This window comes from Lithobates pipiens, unplaced genomic scaffold (assembly GCF_037356315.1).
Source record: "Lithobates pipiens isolate NorthernLeopardFrog02 unplaced genomic scaffold, aLitPip1_a1.2 Scaffold_18, whole genome shotgun sequence".
Classification (NCBI taxonomy): domain Eukaryota; kingdom Metazoa; phylum Chordata; class Amphibia; order Anura; family Ranidae; genus Lithobates; species Lithobates pipiens.
In genome coordinates, this window is record NW_027507758.1 from 151,676,143 (window position 1) to 151,699,739 (window position 23,597).

The 23,597-nt window shown below is 42.5% G+C and overlaps 1 protein-coding gene across 1 annotated transcript in view; it reads left to right on the top strand.

The window, feature by feature from the left end:
• TULP4 (TUB like protein 4) overlaps positions 1-23,597 on the top strand; it is a 292,811-nt gene that overhangs the window by 250,780 nt on the left and 18,434 nt on the right. Inside the window, exons 9-12 of the mRNA XM_077486273.1 lie at positions 1,524-1,758; positions 11,976-12,120; positions 15,777-15,921; positions 16,245-16,338. Coding sequence (XP_077342399.1) covers positions 1,524-1,758; positions 11,976-12,120; positions 15,777-15,921; positions 16,245-16,338 — 619 coding nt within the window. The remainder of the gene's footprint in view (positions 1-1,523; positions 1,759-11,975; positions 12,121-15,776; positions 15,922-16,244; positions 16,339-23,597) is intronic.

A 23,597-nucleotide genomic window follows, 5' to 3' on the forward strand; every position in this document is an offset into this window, starting at 1 on the left:
GACATGACTGTTTAGGAAATCCTGAATTTGTGTCCCTTAATGAATGATAAAGAAAATAAGATTTGTGTACTTACTGTTAAGTCTTTTTTTCTTGAACCCTACTGAGGAACCTGTGTGGGGTATTATATATAACCTCACTGTTTTAAGATTTCCCGAATTTCTTGTTTCTCAGTAAACTTTAGCAAGAAACATGACGGTAAGTCCAAAAATCTTTTTACCTCCCATGACTGTGTCAAATCCTTCTTCATTATTATCTCGCACACACCCCTCTTAGGTTTTTTTTTTAAAGACCATAATTCTACCTTAAAGCAGAACTATGCTGCATCTGAGCACCACAAACCAAAAATGCTATTTAGTTCATTTTTAATATTCAAAGCAAACTCCCCCATCCATTCATGTCTCCATGCTTTATTTTACTGAGAAATCAGTTTGAAAAACACACCCCCTAGCATTTCTGGCCATAGCCATCTTGAATAAGGGCGGATGATTCATGTAACATTTACTTCCGGGAACCCATCTACCCTAAGCTTAGGCATGCAGGTGTTCCGTCAGATTAGGCCACCCAATACATTTTGTAACGCAAGTGACATTCTGCCACAGCCATCTTGATACACCCTGTACTCGGTCACAGTAAGGATACAGCGAGAAGGCGGCAAGCGGACATCCTTTTACACCCACCAGAGTCTTACATTTCACACTTATTTTTACCAGTAAACTGAGCTTATATAGTGAAATGCAGTATTTGGAAATCCGTCTGACTATTTTGATGTTTACTTTTCAAAGCAGCGATGTTCTGTCAGATTAGCAAACCTGTGAGATCAGCAGGCTTGCCGCTGCTTTTAAAATTCAACATCAAAACAGTCAGATGGATTTCAAGATCCTGTATTTCACTATATAAGCTCAGTTTAGTGTTAAAAATAAGGGTGAATGCAAGGGTGTAAAAAGATGTCTGCTTGCCGCCTTCTTACTGTATCCTTACTGCGGTCGAGTGCGGGGAGTACAAATCTGACTGGTCGCCTAATCTGACAGAACACAGGCAGGAGGGTGTGTATATCTGAGAAAACCCTTCCTGGGATGTGTGACATCATTTTCTTAGGCTTGGAAACCAGGAAGGAACTTTAAATGTAAAAGAAAAACAAAAAACTTTAAAATGTAAATATGATATACTATCCTATCCGCATAGCAGCGTAAGAATTAAAAATACTAAATACTGATTGAGAGAGTGAAGTTCCACTTTAAGCTTTTAAAATGGGTTTTAACTAGTGAAACTGTATGAGGCAAGTAGCAAAGTGTGACTATAATATAACTGCTATAATGTATATCTGATTTTTTCAGGACTGCGTTGTGTCCCTACTTATTATTGTGGAATGTGTAATTGGTGTAGAACAGAAAAAACTGTCAAAGCAGAATTATGTAGAATATTGATGTTTCAGTAAAAAAAAGCTAGTTTCATCAAGGGCAGGGAGTATAGTACTTCAACCATGTCATGGAATTTCTAAATTGTTTAATTATGTTCTCTCAAGCCTCCCATTCCTGACCCTAATAATATGCGAGATTTTGTGAGTTACCCTACGTCGGGAAATGAGAGGTTGCACTGCACTATGAAGAGGACAGAGGATGATCCAGAGGTTGGAGGACCGTGCTATACTCTTTACTTGGAGTACCTAGGTGGGCTGGTGCCTGTTCTCAAAGGGCGAAGAATAAGTAAACTGCGACCAGAGTTTGTAATTATGGATCCTAAAACAGATGGAAAAGCAGGTATTTTTTTCTTCTCAATCATGGAATAATTTGTGAAATAATTTTAACTGTCTTTTTGTAGAAAATAAGTTTTGAACACTTTCTACCCATTTGCATTTTGCAATATAATTAGACTAAAAAATGTAATTAATTTTTATGTGAGTCTAAAAGAGAAACAAAGATGTTTTTAATGAGCATTCATTTTCTCTATTATAACATTTAAGTAAAAACACTTTCTGACATAGTTTATACATTATTAAAATGCTTGCTTATGTTTGTTGTAAAATGTCCTATGGATTTGGTGGTGCTTCCCCTAGAGGCTATCTGTATGTCGGAATGCAGAATCTAAAGGCTAACTCAATCTTTTTAAACATGTTTGATGTTACATCCATATTTAGGGTGTAATATGATGCATGCACAGCATCTGCAGCTCCCCTGACTCAAGCCGCCACCCCCTCTTACAGAATTAAGGGGTACTTCTCAATGCCGGCTTCTGTCAAATTTAAAATCAGTGACCATCAATGTGAGGTCTTTAATTTTTCTGACCAGTGTAAGGAATAATCCTCCCTGCCTCAATGTAGAGGGGCATCCTACCTGTCCCTGACCACCTATGAAAGGGAGCTTCTCTCACTCCTCCTGATTACCTATATAGGGGAGGTATGCTTTCTGTCCCTGACCACCAATGTAGGGACCATCTTTTTTTTGCATCCTGACCATCAGTTTAAAGTGAGCATTTTTACTCCCACTGACCAGCAATGTAATGGAGGGGTATTTTTCTTCCCACTGACCACCAATTTAAGAGATGGCATTTACACTGACCCATTTACAAGGCATATGGATTGCACATTTTAAAGGGACTTTAAAGGGGGCCTTGTCTTTCTTTATCATACATCATGGGACACAGTGCCTTAAGTAATTACTTAATGGTTTATAGGCCACCTTCAGGTGATGGACACTGATTATACCCAATCCAGGAAGTTCACTCCCTATATAACCCCTCCTCCCTCCATGAGCACATCAGTTTTTTCGCCAGTGTCTAAGGTGTTGGTCACAAGTGAAGATGTGCTCTGAGGAGCTCCAGGAGGGATCCATGCTGGATTTAAATAGCCTCCATAAAGACCAGATCCATCCAAAGTGCCACTACGGCCTAAAAGGATGGTACCTGGGGCCTCCTATCCAAAGGACAAGGTTTTGCTTGTAACGCCTCTCTTTGTAGGGGTGAACCTCAGGAAACCAGGGCTTTGGTCTTGGAACCCCGATATCTAGGGACCCGGTCCTTGAAGGTTTTCTAAACGCAGCCCGCCGTGATGGGTGGAGGTTGGATTGTTTCATAGTTTCATAGTTAGTTAGGTTGAATAAAGACACCAGTCCATCCAGTTCAACCTGAGTGAGTGTGCAATGTACAGGGATAGGGACGATTGTAGACACTCACATTGGTCCCTACCCTCAAGGAGCCCACAATCCAAGGTCCCCATTTATATACTAAGGCCAATTTTGGACAGAAGCCAATAACCTACCTGCATGTCTTTGGAGTGTGGGAGGAAACCGGAGTACCCGGGGGAAACCCACGCAGGCACAGGGAGAACATGCAAACTCCAGGCAGGTAGTGTCGTGGTTGGGATTTGAACCAGCAACCTTCTTACTGCTAGGTGAGAGTGCTAACCACTACATCACTGTGCTGCCCTGATTGCCTGTTAATTCAGCAAATCCTGCGGTGGGGATAAGGTAAAGGAAGAAACTTAGTTATTAAAAATACCTATGTATTCTTCTATTGGGGAAAAGTGTTGTCATGCCTTAATTCTCCACTAGAGGGAGTGTATACATATACCTTACTCTGTTGTCCTCAATGTAAAGCCTGTGTGTGGTCGCAGCAGCGTGTGCAGGGAGATTTTTATCAAGGTAAAAGAAATCTGCAATAGTTTTTATTTCTCCCCCCCCTGAAGGGACCAGATGGTTAAGGGACCATCAGCACTAGGGGAGAATGGGAGGTCCCGCTGGTACTGCTAATTTTATTACTGTTGGCTGATGTTAATGTTGGTTTCTGCTGCTGGTTGGGTCTCTGCCTCCCCCCCACTCGTGTTGGGTCTGTGGACCCGAAAACTCCACGCATGGGAACATTTTTAAATGTAAAAAGGGGCGGGATTTTTCTCGGAGGGGGCCGGGCCTAAGCGTGGTCCTGTGAACATCCACGAGGACGCACTGCAGGCTAAAACAAATAAAACTACAGCTGTGACAGTCTCTTCTCAGCTGATGATGAGAAAACAAGCAGCCTGCAATACAGGGACACAGGAGCTATTGGACATGTGAGGGTTGCAAACTAGCATTCCTGATACAGGAAAGACACCTTTCTCCCAGCACTAGGCTGAACTTTATAGCGGCTTTAAATGTCATGACTATATTCAGCGATTAAGTGCAATTTGTATAGTGCCTCTGTTTTTGTACTTGGGACTTTCCTTTCAGAACAGCGCCACACCTACACCCCTTCTCTACCAATCTTAGTGTACTTCACCTAGGTGACAGTAAATTTGTAGGTGCAGCAGTTCTTTCTAAGGCTTATTCGCTTGTACTTTTCTCCCTTCGCGGATTTACCTAAACACTGCCTTCACTTAGGACTGTGCCTACCAAAAAAGACACCACAAAAAACTAAAAAAGTTAAGGTTTTACCCCCAGGTGTTAGGATCTTGAGTCGCATTTCCATGTTGTCATCCTCGCCTGAATTACTAATTATGGTAAGCCAGGGTGAGCCATTGGAACAAATTGATGGTGCAACTGCTTCTCCCATCTCAGCCCCTGTTTACGTGACTGAAGATTTCCTTTCCTCCTCCCTGCAGGGTGTGGAAGGAAGATTATCGGCTTTAATCGCATCCTCCATTCAAATGGATAGGAAGCGTGCTAGATCCCCCTCACCCACTTCAGAACCTTTGCAAGGGGAGCAGTGGGCTCACAGTGAGGTGTTACCCTCAGTCAATTAGGAGTGAAAACAAACTGACGATTCCTCTGTGAGGAAACAATGGTAAATGAACCATTTTTCAGCCTCACAATATGAGAAATTGCTGATACAAACTCTTATGGAGATGGTTCGCTCCACTTTCTTGCTGCCCCTAACGCAGTCTCCTGAAAGCTTGGTTTCTTCCTTGGGTTCCTTAAAGCCTTCACAGCCTTTGCATGCGTTTCCTGCACATGCATTACTAGAACAGCTTATTTTTGCTGAATGGGATCACCCGGATAAGCATTTTCTCCCTCCCAAGAGATTTTCAATTCTCTATCCCCTGGAGGAGAAATTCTTCAAAAAATGTACCAACAGTTGACGCTGCGATTTCCAATGTGAATAAAGGCCTAACTTTTCTTGTAGACAATGCACAAATGCTTAAGGAGCCAACAGATAAAAAGTTGGAATCCCTGTTAAAATCTACTTTTTCCTTGGCAGGTGCCGTTACTCAGCCCGCAGACTCTGCAATAGGCATCTGTCAATCACTAAAGGACCAATTTAAACAGGCCCTTAGAGAGATTCCTGCACAACAAGCTTGGAAATTAGCTGAACTACCAAAAGCATTATGCTTTGCCATAGATTCCATTAAAGATTCTATTCAACAGGCATCCTGCCTTGCGCTTATGCTTGTGCATATGCGTAAAATCCTGTGGTTAAAAAATTGGTCAGCTGAAGCACCATGTCACCCTAACTGGGTTCCCTTTTCATGGGGGGCGACTATTTGGAGAAGACTTGGACAAATATATCCAAATAATTTCTAGTGGGAAAAGTACTCTTTTGCCAGTCAGAAAGTATAAACGCCCTTCATTTAAACAGGCTCTTTAAATGACAGCCTGCACCGTCAGACTCTAGAGGAAAACGTCAGGGTCAGACCCAGGCTCAAAAGAAGTCCTGGGGTTGGAAAACTGCAAAGCAGAATCCTAAAGCCTCATCATGAAGAGGCAACCCCCCTCACCAAGGTGAGGGGAAGACTTCTGCAGTTTTCAGAAGTCTGGAAAGAGGAAATTCGGGACACATGGGTCATCTCCACAGTAACGCTGGGGTACAAGCTGGAATTTACGTGACTTTCCACTGCCTCGCTTCCTGAGGTCAAGCGTTCCCAAAGATCCACAGAAAAGATGATCTGTTTCAGGCACTAGACCGATTAATATCTCAAGGGGTGATCATACAGATCCCACAAAAGAGCAATGTCTGGGGTTTTATTCAAATATTTTTATGGTACCAAAACAAAATGGGGATGTTGGACCCATTCTAGATCTAAAAAATCTAAATCCGTTCCTGAAGATCCGCTCCTTTCCGAGACGATCAGGGTCTGATCCTTGACACAGCCAAGGAAAAGGTGGTGTTGCCTCAGGCAAAGATCAACTCCATAAGAGAGCTAGTGCGGATGGTCAGGTCAAAAGGTGATCCCTCCATTCGCATTTGCATGAGGGTGCTAGGAACCATGGTGGCTTCATTCGAAGCAGTTCCCTATGCCCAGTTTCATTCGAGACTGTTGCAAAACAGTATCCTGTCTGCAAAACAATTCAAGCTTTAGACTTGCCAATCCGGCTGTCCTCAAGAGTGTCCCAAAGCCTCACTTGGTGGTTACTAACCCAGAATCTGTTGAAAGGAAAATCCTTCAGACCAGTCATCTGAAAAGTGATAACGACGGATACCAGCCTTTCAGGCTGGGTAGCAGTACTAGCAAAGACAACTGTCCAGGGACAGTGGTAAAGAACCGAAAGAACCTTGCCTATCTATATCCTATAGATTCGGGCAGGGCGTCTGGCTCTAAAGGCCTGGACGTTCAGGTTACGGGATTGTCCTGTCAGGATCCAATCCGACAATGCCACAGCTGTGGTCTGTATCAATCGCCAAGGGGGCACCAAGAGTCTCTCAGCGCAGAGAGAGGTGAACCATATTCTAACTTGGGCAGAAAGGAATGTTCCATGCCTATCGGCAGTCTTCATTCCGGGAGTAGAGAATTGGCAGGCGGACTACTTGAGTCGCCAGCAGTTATTCCCAGGGGAATGCTCTCTTCACCCTGACATATTTCGGGCTGTTTGTCAAAGATGGGGGACTCCGGACTTAGATCTTCTAGCGTCCAGGTTCAACATGAAGTTGGTCAACTTTGTGGCCAGAACAAGGGATCTATTCGCATGCGAAACGGATGCATTGGTGACCCCGTGGGATCAGTTCTCGCTGATCTACAGTCCCTGACAAGTCTTGTCGCTTGTGTACAAATTGACCTGAAGTGCCGCTAAAATATATTTCTAATCAAGATTGTGTTACAAGAAATGGGTAATTTTAATCCCAACAGCTTTTGTAATAATGTTTCAGTGCAAAACGAAACTGACAAAAAGTATTCTAATATTCACAGCTTGGTAAAGCCCATTAAGTAAATTTTTGCCAAGACATAAGTGTTGTCGCCTTGTTATATGAGCTTCACCTGTGACTAATAATGGATCAATTAGGTCTCAGGTGTGTATAAAAAGAACACCAGTACACTAGACCAGGCACGTCCAATGTCCGGCCCGCGGGCCAATCGCGGCCCGGTTTTGAACGGCCCGCCTGGCTATAAGGGCTGTCAGATGAGCGATCCCCTGCCGAGCTGTACATCGGCACTGTGAGAAGCTCCTCAGCCCTAAAAGTGAAAGTAAAATGCAGAGGAGTGTGCTGTGCTCTCTGCTTCCCCCTACAGTGCAGTACCCGGCTGAATGAGGAAGCAGGAAAGGTACTGTACTATGCTGCAAGCTAGATTAGTTTTAAAAGTGCTTTATTCATGTGTGTGGGCATGTGTCTGTATGTATGTGTGTGCGTGCATTTGTCTGCATGATTCTGTGTGTATGTTACTGTTAATGCAGACCCCGCCCCACCATTCCTGTACCATCAGAACTGCTTTTGTAGGGCTTGTGTGTGATAGCAGCCAGGACTGCTGCTCCTCTGCAAAGCAATCCATGCACAGATCGCTTTTTAGAGACATTTGTTGCCTCCTCATCACCTGTTTTAAGCCCGTAAATGCAGCATCGCTATACCGCAACTGTGCAATCCACACAGTTGCGGGGTAGTTGCAGTGCAGGCCCATTCACTCTGGGTATACCTCCAGCTGCAGCCATATCATGTGTACACCCCCAGCTGTTCCCTCTGCAGCTAAAGGGGGAGTAGTTGGGGGTAGTAAAAACAGCTTAACCATGTAGTTTTACTGCCCCTCCAACCTGACATGTGAACAAGCTCTTGGTTCACATCTGTGTGGCTGCGTGCTGCATGTAGGGAAGCCCATTCATTCCAATGGGCTTCCCTACCCACAAAAATGCAGGGAAAGAAGTCCCCAATCTTTTTTTTTTTTTTTTTATTGAACTACACCAAAAGCATCCACATTAAGAATTAATGGTACCCCTAAAGAGCAGAGGCAAGAGAATTCTTGCTGGGCAGTGTATTAGTGCTAGAACGAACACGCAGACAGAATTTTAATGGTTCAATGGTCGGCCCTCATGCATGTTCACTTCATCAAATCTGGCCCTCTTTGAAAAAAGATTGGACACCCCTGCACTAGACCTTCTCAACTGCAACTAGACCTCTGCAAACATGACTAAGATTCACCCGGAGACTAAAGTGTTGATTATCAAGAGGCTGAGGACCAGATCCACTGCTGATGTGGCACCCTCAATGTGTCTCAGCGTCAAGTTCAGAGGATAAAAAAAAGATTTGAAGAGACTGGAGGCGTTTTGGACAAGGCCAGGTCAGGCCGACCCCGCAAGACAACTGCTCAAGAGGACCGTTTGTTGGCTCGAAAATCCAAGGCCTGCCCATTTTCCACTGCAGCAGAGCTCCACTAGACCTGGTCACCTGAAGTCCCTGTGTCAACCAGAACAGTTTGTCGGATTCTGTCTCGAAATGGCCTCCATGGTTGAATCAGTGCCCATAAGCCAGCACTAAACAAAAGACAATTGAAAAACCGTGTGGCATTTGCCAAGGGCCACAGCCTGCTAAAAGGATGGGCTCTGGAAAAGTGGCAGAAGGTGGATTTTTCAGATGAATCTTCTGTTGAATTACACCACAGTCGCTGCAAATATTGCAGGAGACCTACTGGAACCCGCATGGAGCCGAGATTTACCCAGAAAACAGTGAAGTTTGGTGGAGGCAAAATCATGGTCTGGGGTTACATTCAGTATGGGGGTGTGCGAGGGATCTGCAGGGTGGAAGGCAACATCAAAAAATCCCAAGAAATCTTAGCTATCTCTTATATTCCCAACCATAAAAAAGGCCAAATTTTGCAGCAGGATCATAGTTCCTTAAGGCAAAGAAGATCAAGATGCTCCAGGATTGGCCAGCCCAGTCACCAGACATGAACATCATTAAGCATATGTGGTGTAGGATGGAAGACGAAACCAAAGAATATTGATGAACTCTGGGAGGCACGCAAGACTGTTTTCTTTGCTATTCCTGATGACTTCATCAATAAATTGTATGAATCCTTGCCAAACCACATGGATGCTGTCCTTCAAGCTCATGGAAGTCATACAAGATATAAAATTTGGATCTCACAGCACCGCTACTTAATTTGCTGACATATGTTTGGATTTCAATTTCTGTATAGGCGACAAAACTTTTGTCTTGCCAAAATTTGATCTGTCTGTCTTGATTAAATGATAAATCTTTTTTCAGTGAAACTAATTTATTTCAGTGCATTAAACATCATTTGGGAGGGCTTTAGCTTTTCATATGAGCTATTTCTAACACCAATTGATTAATTAAAAGTCAGGTTAATAGCAGGAGTTTCTACAAAATAGAGAAGCGACAAGACTTTTGTCAAGGACTGTATGCATTCCCCCTATTCAGTCGCTGCCTTGACTTCTTTGCAGGATCAAGCTGGAAAGAAAGCCGGTAATTCTGGTGGCACCAGCATGGCCCAGAAGGTCATGGTATGCAGAAATCGTAAAGATGCCAGTGGAGGACCATCTTTATGGCCAGATCTGCTCTCAGGGACCGATATTCCATCCTTCCTTACGGTCCCTAAATTTAACGGCTTGGCTATTGAAGCCCACATTCTGAAGAAACATGGGCTTTCTGGGTCAGTTATCTCTACCCTGATTAATGCAAGGAAGCCAGTTTCCAGAACTATATATTATATGGTCTGGAGGGCTTATGTTTCCTGGTGTGAATCCAAGGGTTGGCACCCCCTGAGAAATATCATAGGCAGAATTCTTGCCTTTCTACAACTAGGGGTAGAAATTAAATTGGCCTTGAGTAAGGCCAACTCTCAGCTTTATCGGTCTTATTTCAAAGACCACTTGCTACACATTCTTTAGTCTGGAGTTTTATACAAGGGGTAACGCGGCTTAATCCGCACGTCAAACCTCCCTTGAACCCTTGGGACCTGAACTTAGTTTTGTCTGTGCTACTAAAACAGCTATTTGAACCGATACAACATATTCCCTTAGTCCTTTTGACAAGGAAATTGGTATTTTTGGTTGCTATATCCTCAGCAAGGAGGGTTTCGGAATTGGCTGCCCTTTCTTGTAAAGAGCCATATTTGATTTTTCATGAGGACAGAGTGGTGTTACGCCCTCATCCAGATTTTTTGCCAAAAGTAGTTTCAGGTTTTCCCTGAAGCAAGATATTGTCCTGCCATCCTTTTTTCTAAAACCATGTTTCAGGGAAGAAAAGTCACTTCATTGTCTTGATGTGGTGAGATCATTGAAAATCTTTTTAAAGGTAACTGCTCAGATACCCAAGACTGATGTATTATTTATTCTGCCAGAAGGTCCTAAGAAAGGACAGGCAGCTTCGAAATCCACTGTCACTAAGTGGATTCGGCAAGTGATAATTCAAACTTATGATTTAAGGGGTAAGATTCCCCCTTTACAAGTTAAGGCGCGCACTTTACCAGGGCGGTTAGTTCTTCTTGGGCAGTGCGTCATCAGGCCTCCATGGATCAGATCTGTAAGGCCGCAACTTGGTCTTCAGTGCATACATTCACAAAATGTTATCAGCTGGATGTAAGGAGGTATGAGGATATCCCCTTCGGGTGCAGTGTGCTGCAGGCAGCAGTATAGGTCCTCAAGTCTTGGGGTACCCTCCTGGTTGTGTCTCCCTCCCCTCAAGTGGCATTGCTATGGAACGTCCCATTAAGTAGTTACTTAAGGCTCTGTGTCCCGTGATGTACGATAAAGAAAACAGGATTTGTATAACAGCTTACCTGTAAAATCCTTTTCTTGGGAGTACATCATGGGACACAGAGGTCCCACCCCTCTTTTTTGGGATTTAGGTATGTTGCTTTGCTACAAAAACTGATGTGCTCCTGGAAAGAGGAGGGTTTATAGGGAGTGAAATTCCTGGATTAAGTATAACCAGTGTCCATCAACTGAAGGGGACCTATAAAGCCCCGTACACACGAGAGGACTTATGTCCGACAGACTTCCAAAGGAGTTCCGCCGGAGTTCCGACGGAGTTCTGACAGACTTTTCGGCCGAACGGACTTGGCCACACACGATCACACTAAACTCCGACGGATTCGAACGTGATGACGTACGACCCGACTCGAATAAGGAAGTTCATAGCCAGTAGCCAATAGCTGCCCTAGCGTCGGTTTTAGTCCGTCGGAGTAGCATACACACGAGCGGAGTTTTCGAAGGGGACCGGGTCCGGCGGAGTTCCTTCGGGAAAATTTGAAGCATGCTTCATTTCTAAAGTCCGTCAGACTTTGGCGAATCAAAAGTCCGTTGCAGCCCACACACGATCGGATAGTCTGACGGACTCGGTCCTTCGGACTTTGGATGTTGAAAAGTCCGCTCGTGTGTACGCGGCATAACCCATTAAGTAATTACTTAAGGCTCTGTGTCCCATGATGTACTCCAAGAAAAGGATTTTACAGGTAAGCCGTTATAAACATCACATTTTTACTGGCCATCGGTATACATGGAGCTTTTGATTGGAAATGCCCACTTATCAGTGTAAATTGGCCAAAAATAAGAGGTTTATGAAGGCCACTAGTAAGCTGTTTATATTATAGTACAGAAAAATGTTTAAGCCCACAGAGATTTTATCAGAAAGATGGGGCCAAGCTGTTTAGGGAACCTATCAAAATGTTTCTTCAGGGCCCAATCATCTACAGTCTTTTGTACATTTCCATGCTGGATCCACTTTGAGTAGGTTTTGATTGTTATACACAAGTATAGCATTTCAGGAATTCCCTCATTTCTGTTATGTTGGTGTTTTTTATACTGTCATGCTCTACTAATTCATTATTTTATTGTTGTGTTTCTAGATGAAATCTATGGCAATGGATTAATCTCTGCAGTTATTGACAGCTGTAATTGCTCAGATTCCAGTGATATCGAACTTAGTGATGACTGGGCAGCTAAGAAATCTCCGAAGGTTACAAGAGCTAGTAAATCTCCCAAACTACCAAGGTTCTTATATGCCTTTTTGTTTTTATGTATGTGCGTGTGTGTGTATTAATACTTATAAAGCAGAACTCTAGATGTGCTGGCCACATTTGCTTTTAATTTTCATGCTTTTTACTTTTATTTTTACCTGGTAATCCTGCAAATAACTACCCTCCACCTTTGGTGCCATGGCAGTCATTCACATTGGAATGTATACATCAGCCTTTGTTCATCTCTATTACAGTGCCTTGAAAAAGTTTTCATACCTCTTTAAATTTTCCACATTTTGTCATGTTACAAACAAAAACATAAATGTATTTTATTGGAATTTTATGTGATAGACCAACACAAAGTGGCACATAATTGTGAAGTAGAAGGAAAATGATAAAAGGTTTTCAACATCTTTCACAAATAAATATCTGAAAAGTGTGGCGTGCATTTGTATTCCGTATTAGTGGAACCAATTGCCTTTAGAAGTCACCTAATTAGTAAATAGAGTCCACCTGTGTGTAATTTAATTTCAGTATAAATACAGCTGTTCTATTGAAGCCCCCTGAGGTTTTTTAGAGAACCTTAGTGAACACACAACTTCATGAAGGCCAAAGGAACACACCAGACAGGTCAGGGATAAGGGTGTGGAGAAGTTTAAAGCAGGGTTAGTTTAAAAAAAAAAAAAAAATCCCAAGCTTTGAACATCTCACCAAGCACTGTTCAATCCATCATCCAGAAATTGAAAGAGTATGGCACAACTGCAAACCTACTAAGACATGGCCGTCCCCCTAAACTGTCAGGTCGGGCAAGGAGAGCATTAATCAGAGAAACAGCCAAGAGGCCCATGGTAACTCTGGAGGAGCTGCAGAGATCCACAGCTCAGGTGGGAGAATCTGTCCACCGGACATCTATTAGTCGTGCACTCCACAAGTCTGGCCTTTACGGAAGAGTGACAAGAAGAAAGCCATTGTTGAAATCCATAAGAAGTCCTGTTTGCAGTTTGCAAGCCATGTTGGGGACACAGCAAACGTGGAAGAAAGTGCTTTGGTCAGAAGAGACCAAAGTTGTACTTTTTGGCCTAAAATGTATGTGTGCCACACCTATGTGTGGTGAAAAACTAACACTGCACATCACCCTGAACACCATCCCCACCGTGAAACATTATGGTGGCAGCATCATGTTGCAGGGATGTTTTTCTATAGCAGGTACAGGGAAGCTGGTCAGAATTAACGGAAAGGCGGATAGAGACAAATACAAGGCAATCTTAGAAGAAAACCTGTTAAAGTTTACAAAAGACTTGAGACTGGAGTGGAGGTTCACCTTCCAACAGGACAACAACCCTAAACATACAACCAGAGCTACAAAGGAATGGTTTAGATCAAAGCATATTCATGTGTTAGAATGGCCCAATCAAAGTACAGGCCTAAATCTAATCAATAATCTGTGGCAAGACTTAAAAATTGCTGTTCACAGACGCTCTCCATCCAGTTTGACAGCGCTTGAGCTATTTTGCAAAGAAGAAGGGGCAAAAATATCACTCTCTAGATGTGCAAAGTTGGTAGAGACATACGCCAAAAGACTTGCAGCCGTAATTGCAGCAAAAAGGTGGTTCTACAAAGTATTGACTCAGAGGGGCTGAATACAAATGCACTCCACACTTTTCAGATATTTGTAAAAAAAAATTAAAACCATGTATCATTTTCCTTCCACTTCACAATTATGTGCCACTTTGTGTTGGTCTATCTCATAAAATACCCATAAAATACATTTATGTTTTTGGTTGTAACATGACAAAATGTGGAAAATGTCAAGGGGTATGAATACTTTTTCAAGGCGAGGTATATTAAAAGAACAAATTCAAGGAGTGGAAACCGCATTTATTTTTCGACAAACTCCGCTGCTATATTTGTACACTTATCCCAGCTTTTAACTAATGTCTGGAAAGCTTTGGCATAGAAAGATTTCTCAGTATGCCTGAACCATGGTGATCGAAAGTGGAAAGCTGTCTTTGTACCCAGCGTGCGCTAACTTTTCAAAAATGCAAATGTTTATGAATGATTGTGTTCATGTACAGTGATGAGACGCATGGGGGAACTGCAAAGTCTTTTTTAGATATCCGTGGGTTTTACGGGGTGGGTTTTACGCTTTACGCACAAGAAACGTCTTCACCATGTGCTGTTCCATACACGCACTAACACTGTTGTCTGCCTTCTTGATTAATGGTCTCTGGACTGCCTCGCGACATGTGCGCTGCCTATCAGTAATAGGACACACTTGCCATTTACTACTGGGTGTAGTCCCACCACACTAGCATCCCTTTTTATACCTGTAAAATTAAATGTCCCAGTTTGACTTGAACGCCCTCCCATACAAAATTTTAGATTGTGCATAAGATTAAGATATTGCACAAATGATTACAATTAAATTACTGCAGGAGCTGTTTATTGCTGAACTGTATGTGCAAGCTTTAGGAATGTGGTTGATTAATCCCTTCTGCTGAGCTTCTTGGCTAATTTTAACCCCTTCCCGCCGAGCGTACGCAGATGTGCGTACTCGGCTTCCGGGGGGTATACCGGGATGATGCCCGCACCTGCAGGCATCATCCCGGTACCGTTTTTTTCAGAGGGGGTTATTGGCTTTCCAGCCATAACAACCGAAGCGGCTAAAAGCCGCTCGGCTGTTATGCCGGAGGAGTGGGAGCGGACGTCCCGCCGCTGTTACCGGTGCTCCCGCTCGATCGGGAGCATCGATTCACGCTGCGATGCCTCCGGCTGCTGGGGAGGAACTGGAACGAAGCCGTAATCAGCTTCATTCCAGTATCCTAATAGTAAACACGGAAGCGACGTCATGACGTCACTTCCCGTTTACTCGGCTGCCAATGGCGCCGGTTTAAAAAAAATATATACGGTATTCAGAATCACAGTTTTTGGCGATCTGAATACATTGAAGTGTAAAGGAGGGGTGGGGGGTCTTTTAGACCCCCCATCCCTCCATAAAAAGTACCTGGCACCACCTATTACTGTCACAAGGGATGTTTACATTCCTTGTGACAGCAATAAAAGTGATCAAATTTTTATTTATTTTTTTAAAACAATTTATTAATTTTCAAATAAATAAATAAAATAAAAAATTTGCAATGCTAACCTGGTAACCGTAAAAAAAAATTAAAGCGTCGCCTATTGAGATAAAGTAGGTACCGTACTTTATCGTCAATCCACGAGTGCGTGCAATTATAAAGTGTGACATGTTTGGTATCTATTTGCTCGGCTTAACATTATCTTTCACATTATGCAAAAAAATTGTGCTAATTTTACTGTTTCGTTTTTTTTTAATTCATGAAAGTGTCCCTTTTCCCAAAAAGTTGCGTTTAAAACACTACTGCGCAAATACCGTGTGACATAAAATATTGCAACAATCGCCATTTTATTCTCTAGAGTCTCTGCTAAAAAATATATATATATAATGTTTGGGAGTTCCAAGTAATTTTCTAGCAAAAAATATGTATTTTATCTTGTAAACACCAAATGCCAAAAATAGGCTTAGTCATGAAAGGGTTAATAGATATGAACTACATAAAGGTATGTGATTGGTGTTACAAATTTGTCTTTTAATTGAAAGTCAACATCATCATTTTGGACCATTGTTGCTGATTTGATCCCACACCAGTCAAATCCTTTTGCTTACTGCAGAATTAACATAGAAGCAAGAAAATCCCCAAAGCTATCCCGAGCCACTCAAGAAATTACCAGGTCTCCTCGATTACCTATACGAAAACCTTCAATTGGGTCACCAAGCCTAACTCGCAGAGAGTTTCCTCTGGAAGACATTACTCAGGTGAGACCTAACTGCCTTTAATTTTTTGTATTTAGAAGACTGACAGATTCACACTCAGTTTCAGTAGTGGTTATACCTGTAGATAAAATGAAGATTTGAATAAAATTGTTATAGGCAAATCTCAACTTTCTTTTTAACTTTTATTCTGTTCTAAGACACTGAAATTCTTACTAGACATGTAATTCTTGAAATTCTTCAGTGTCTCTAAAGGAAAGGCATGCTCGCCAAGATCATTTCCATTCATCACCGAATCCCCCATCAAGCAAGAAAGTAATTAGAAACATTTCATGCTACGTTTAAGATGCCTATATTTTATTTTGCAGCATAACTATCTTGCTCAGGTCACATCCAACATATGGGGAACCAAGTTCAAAATTGTAGGATTGGCAGCTTTCTTACCAGCTAATCTTGGGGCAGGTAAGTTCTTATACAGATTTAAAGGTCTTTGTATAAAACGAATGTAAGAAATGTAAAATCAGCTGTTAGTTGTGAGAAGATGTTTTGTGGCGCTAAGAATTGTTCTGTATTTTTGCATGAACGTTTTTTCTTTTTTTATCAACCAATTTTTTAATCAATATTTGACAATACAAATACGCTACTATAGAAGCATATCACAAAGAAAAGTTTCTGATACCAAAAACAAGAAAACAAAATAAACATATAAAACAATACAAAAACTGACTGAAATCATTAATGGCAAATACCCATATCTACCCAAAACATGTGTTCATACGTATGGACTCACTGGTCTTGTAGAAACCGGTTGTCAATGACTTTACATATTGTCAACACTTGCAGGGTATGGATTATTGTATCTTAAACATTCGATAGCTCCCTTCTGACCTCACCCTCCATCCACCTTATTTTTTTTACTGCTTACCCCTGTATGCATGAGCAATTCCTAAAGTTAACCTGTGCTTTACTCATAGAGAACAAATGCCTATGCCCCCTACTGCATATATTTGTCTTCCTTGGTAGTACTTCCATCTGACAGTGCTGGTGTTTAGCAATTTGGATACTCAGACAGTGCATGGTCACAGAGCTGGGGCAGAGTCCTTAGCCCTGTGTGAGCTCCAGCTGGAATAAACTTAGAGCTTTACACAGGGCTTTTAACTCCCAGCCATAAGGGAAGGCAAGTAAAATATGCTGCGAGGATGAACTGTAAATTAAACCTGTTGCTTGATGCCTCTTTCAGACTGATCTGCTACGGTTTCCCTGCAGCACTGGTGCAGTGCCGTGTACCCATGGTTTTTGTGTAATTTACCTGTGCTTTGCCATAGACTGTTTGGATCGAGTGGTTTTTGTGCCTTTTCTAAAAGTGCACCAACAGTCCTGGACTTTTGGTGCACTTTCAGATAATGTACCAAAACCGGTGTAAATGAAAAATCCACATATAAAAAAAAGTCCATGTATAAATGAATGGTAAAATAATCCTGATGTGGCACTATTGATGGTGGATTGAACACAAATGCCCCTTAGAGTCACAGAGCCGGTCACCACAAAAGCATGTATAGGATTTAAATAGGGAGAAGCATGATAGTGTAAAAGAATTAAGATGAGCTTTATTAACCACTTCGATACCAGGCACTTTTTCCCCTTCCTGCCCAGGACAATTTTCAGCTTTCACTGCTGTCGCATTTTGAATGACAATTGCGTGGTCATGCTATGCTGTACCCAGACTAAATTTTTATCATTTTTTTTCACACAAACAGAGCTTTCTTTTGGTGGTATTTGATCACCACTGGGGTTTTTATTTTTTGCTAAACAAACAAAAAAATCAGTTTTTCTTTGTTTTGGTTATAAAATTTAGTTTTCTCCTTCACTGATGGGCACTGATAAGGCGGCACTGATGAGTTGGCACTGATTTGTAGAATTTATGGGCACTGATATGCAGCACTGATATACAGCACTGTATATCAGTGATAGGCAGCACTGATGGGCGCTGACAGGCGGTACTGATGGGCAGCACTGATGATGAAGTACTGATGAGATTCTGACAGGTGTTAGTGCAGGGCACTGATTGACAATGTGGTAGACACTAATTGGCACCGATTGCCACTTTATTGGGCACTGACAGGCGATCCTTAGGGGGCACTGACTGGCAGCTGGTGGGCACTTTTTTGGCAGCTGTGATGGCACATCTGATGGGGCTGTGCTGATAATCAATGTGCTGATTATCAGCACAGACCCCCTCCTCTGACAGGGAGAGCCATCGATTGGCTCTCCCTTTCAGAGCAAGACGAGGAATCCAGTTTACTGGCACTTCCTGGTTCACACGATGATCTGATCACGTGTTAAGAAGCCTCTGTCAGAGGCTTCTTGCCACGATCGGAGATGCGACGTGTCAGACTGACGTGCCACACTCGTGATCGCCGCACCCCCGTGGGGCATTTTATCCTGCTTCACATCATATGACGCCCAGTCAGGATAACAGAACCACTTCCCGGCTGTCATTCTGCTATAGGCCGGGTTGGAAGTAGTTAAAAGATCAAAATTGCACTTACAAAGAGGCAATGAATCATAAGCGGTGTATAAAACCAGCCAGCCGCATTGTCATCCGCCTTGCCGGTCACGATGATGTTGGCACGGTTTCCCACAAATGGCGTCCTCTGGTATTGGATCCACGTTATCTGGTAAGAGGCTAATTTTTCAATGTAAGGAGCACATTTGAGCATTGGAGCGCTTTGAAGTTGGATTTTTTCCTTGGAAAAGAAGTATTCCTGCGCCACGTCAGGGAAATGGAGGGAGATAGGGTACTGCTGCACACACTGAAAGGGAAATATCTGAACCCCGGGGAATAATGAGTAAGAAAGGTAGTGGTGCGCTGTACAAAAGGAGGATATATCTATTGATAAAAGCAGTATATAAAATTTGCAATGGGGGGATATCCAGTAAACAATACAGGTCTGGGTATGTCTATGTGACTAGTTTAAACAGCAACACTCATTTCTACTAATAGTCCACAACATAAATACATAAAATAGTGAAAATTCATATAAAATCCAAAGTGCAACGTGTTGCGATCCTGTAGTCGCATAAAAGTGCAAATATTCCAATGTGCCGCTGTGGCTGATAAAACAATAATGCTTGTTGCTATTAGTGTAAAATCTACAACATAAAACCGTGAAATAATAAAAACAAGAAAAAAGAAAAAACACAATATAACATTCAAAAGTGCAGCGTGTTGCGATCCTAAAATCGCATAGAGTGCAGGTGTTCTGTTGTGGTGCACATAGGCAAACCTTCAAACATAAATAATAATTAAGTGACAAAAAATATAAGTGTATCAGACAAAAAGTCAGTTTTCAGTGCAAAGTGCTGCGATTATTCTCAAAATCGCATAGGATGTGACTTCTTCAGCAAGATATACGATGTGGAGCTGTTGCAATGGGAAGGGCAGTGGTGCTGGTGGAAGGGGATATGGCCTTGGTGGTCCCGTATATACCAGTAATGGATGTCCCCTTACCTTACCGCTGTAAGGCAACAGCGTATATATAGAGAGCTTTTTGGGATCCTTTAGCGGAATTTTCCCTTTACTGTGGGGTGCCCAGGTCCTGACCAATGATATGGTCCCTTTAAGGGGGTTTCCTCTGTGGTATTGCAGTCAGGGTTCCTCAGTGGTATGGCATATACATGGGTTTAAGCAGAGATGGAGGAAGAGTACTCCATAGTGTAAAGTGCTTCAACAGGTTTATTGTTATTAAAACAGTTTAAAAATACTCACAAACAGTCTGTACAAGCAGTGTATAAACGAGCTGCAGGCTCGGTCTACGTCACTTCCTGGTTGCTGTGTCCCGCAGCAACCAGGAAGTGACGTAGATCGAGCCCGCAGCTCGTTTATACACTGCTTGTACAGACTGTTTGTTTGTGAGTATTTTTAAACTGTTTTAATAACAATAAACCTGTTGAAGCACTTTACACTATGGAGTACTCTTCCTCCATCTCTGCTTAAACCCATGTATATGCCATACCACTGAGGAACCCTGACTGCAATACCACAGAGGAAACCCCCTTAAAGGGACCATATCATTGGTCAGGACCTGGGCACCCCACAGTAAAGGGAAAATTCCGCTAAAGGATCCCAAAAAGCTATCTATATATACGCTGTTACCTTACAGCGGTAAGGTAAGGGGACATCCATTACTGGTATATACGGGACCACCAAGGCCATATCCCCTTCCACCAGCACCACTGCCCTTACCATTGCAACAGCTCCACATCGTATATCTTGCTGAAGAAGTCACATCCTATGTGATTTTGAGAATAATCGCAGCACTTTGCACTGAAAACTGACTTTTTGTCTGATACACTTATATTTTTTGTCACTTAATTATTATTTATGTTTGAAGGTTTGCCTATGTGCACCACAACAGAACACCTGCACTCTATGCGATTTTAGGATCGCAACACGCTGCACTTTTGAATGTTATATTGTGTTTTTTCTTTTTTCTTGTTTTTATTATTTCACGGTTTTATGTTGTAGATTTTACACTAATAGCAACAAGCATTATTGTTTTATCAGCCACAGCGGCACATTGGAATATTTGCACTTTTATGCAACTACAGGATCGCAACACGTTGCATTTTGGATTTTATATGAATTTTCACTATTTTATGTATTTATGTTGTGGACTATTAGTAGAAATGGATTTTTTCCTTAAAGCAGAGTTTCACCTTAAAGGGGAACTTCCGAATATCGGATTCCCCCCCCCCCCCCAGTGCCACAATTGGCACCTTTCAGGGGGGAGGGGGGTGCAGATACCTGTATAATCCAGGTATGTGCACCCACTTCCGGGAATAGCTAGCCGCAGGTGATCCCCCCGTTGTGTTCTGGGAAACACACAGTTCCCAGAACACAACGGGGATTAGTGAAGATGCGCAGAGCGCTCGCGCATGCGCAGTAGGGAACCGGGCAGTGAAGCCGCAATGCTTCAGTTTTTGATTCCCTGACCGAGGATGGCGGCGGGGGCAGCCGAGAGACGAGCGATTGCTCGTCATCTACTGCCGACATTGCGGGCAGCCTGGACAGGTAAGTGTCCATTTATTAAAAGTCAGCAGCTGCAGTATTTGTAGCTGTTGACTTTTAATACTTTTTTTTAAGGTGACCCTCTTTAAGCACCGAGCACTTTATCACCTTGCATATTCATGTGGACTTTTTTTTTTTTTTTTTAATAGATATGATGTATGGTAGTTTAGTTCACATATTGGAGCACATGATCCAATATTGCACATTGATTCATTTGTACATGCACTTTGTTTTTTTGGTGCACATGATCCAATATTGCACATTGATTCATTTGTACATGCACTTTGTTTTTTTGGTGCACATGATCCATTATTGCACATTGATTCATTTGTACATGCACTTTGTTTTTTTGGTGCACATGCGGATTTGTTTTTTACACCGTTCATTCATCAGTTTCACTTTATAAGCAGTTGGAAGTAACACATTTATAAAAGCACTATTATCTATGTGGGAATATAGATAATTGTATCTTTTTTGTGATCACATTTATTCATGAATTAGTTATTTTCATTTAAAGAAACAGCGCACTGTTTTTTATATACTATTTTTAGTAGTCCGGTATTCAGATATTTGAGTTGCAGAAGTTCATACTACCTGTATTGACAGTGCGTAAGATCTTCTTTTTCTTTCCTAGTACACATTAAAGTGCTGGCATGCAGAGGGGTGTGTCTTTGGATCGACTTTTATCAAGGAAGCAACTGATGGATACAGCACCAATCTTCCTTAGTGGAAGAAGCCTAAGGAACAGACTGCAAAGTCCTCTCTCTTCTATCTGTTAAGAAATTTCCCTTACATTTACCCACGTCCGCGCTCACCGTATCGAGACCCCCAAAGCTTGGCACTCAGTTAACCTGCAAGGTCTGGTGCTTGAATTATGACAAATCCTCAGACACACCTATAAGCTCAGCATGAAGTTGCACCACAACTTTCCAAGCTTTGAGGACACTTGGTCAGCTTGCATCAACGCCACTTAGAAGTAGCAGGTAACATCCCAGGGTTTCCAACACTTTGCTCTGGGGCCCCTATACTATGAGTTTATGGACGTACCCTTTGACCTCTTGTCTGCACTTCATGTGTTCGCCAAGATACTGACACCAGCATTGTCCCTACTGTGCGCTCGAGGAATACCCATTGTGGAATAAACAACCAACCTCCTGTCAAGGGAACAGTTGGCATAGGCTTTATCTGACAGCATGTCCTTGACTGTCTAGATGTTACAGGTCTATTCCGGGACACCGCTTTCACAAGAATATTTCTTTCACAGGACAAACTGCAGATTTCCCCATCTCAGATTTGAGCTCTCCAGTCCAGGGTTCATCCAACTCTCTGCTTTTGTATGAAACTCTTGGGCCTGATGGTAGCCTCCTTTTGAGTCAGTCCCATTTGCCCAGTTTCTCTGTATATCTCCACGATGCAATATACAGTATCTCACAAAAGTGACTACATACCTCACATTTTTTAAAATATTTTATTATATCTTTTCATTTGACAACACTGAAGAAATTACACTTTGCTACAATGTAAAGTAGTGAGTGTACAGCTTGTATAACAGTGTAAATTTGCTGTCCCCTCAAAATAAGTCAACACACAGCCATTAATGTCTAGACTGGCAACAAAAGTAAAAATAAGTAAAAATTTCCAAATTGGGCCAAATTAGCCATTTTCTCTCCCTGGTGTCATGTGGCTCGTTAGTGTTACAAGGTCTCAGGTGTGAATGGTGAGCAGGTGTTTTAAATTTGATGTTATGGCTCTCAATCTTACTGGTCACTGGAATTTCAACATGGCATCTCATGGCAAAGAACTCTCTGAGGATCTGAAAAAAAGAATTGTTGCTCTACATAAAGATGGCCTAGACCAGTGAGGTTTTGGAACTACATTTCCCATGATGCTCTTGCACTTTGCAGTGCAGTTGAGCATCATGGGAAATGTAGCTTGAAAACATCTGGGGTGCCAAGGTTCGCCATCACTGGCCTAAGCTATAAGAGGATTGTAAAGACCCTGAAACTGAGCTGCAGCACAGTGGCCAAGACCATACAGCAGTTTAACAGGACTGGATCAACTCAGAACAGGCTTTGCCATGGTCGACCAAAGAAGTTGAGTGCACGTGCTCAGTTTCATATCCAGAGGTAATCTTTGGGAAATAGACATATGAGTGCTGCCAGCATTGTTGCAGAGGTTGAAGGGGTGGGGGGGGGGGGGGGGGTCAGCCTGTCAGTGCTCAGACCTGACGCTGCACACTGCATCAAATTGGTCTGCATGGCTGTCATCAGAGAAGGGAGCCTCTTCTAAAGATGATGCACAAGAAAGCCCACAAACAGTTTGCTGAAGCCAAGCAGACTAAGGACATGGATTACTAAAACCATGTCCTGTGGCCTGATGAGACTAAGATAAACTTATTTGGTTCAGATGGTATCAAGCATGTGTAGCAGCAACCAGGTAAGGAGTACAAAGACAAACTTGTCTTGCCTACAGTCAAGCATGGTGGTAGGAGTGTCATGGTCTGGGGCTGCTTGAGTGCTACCGGCACTGAGGAGCTAGAGTTAATTCAGGGAACAATGAATGCCAACATGTACTGTGACATACTGAATCAGAGTATGATCCCCTCCCCTCAGAGGCTGGGCCGCAGGGCAGTATTCCAACATAACGACCC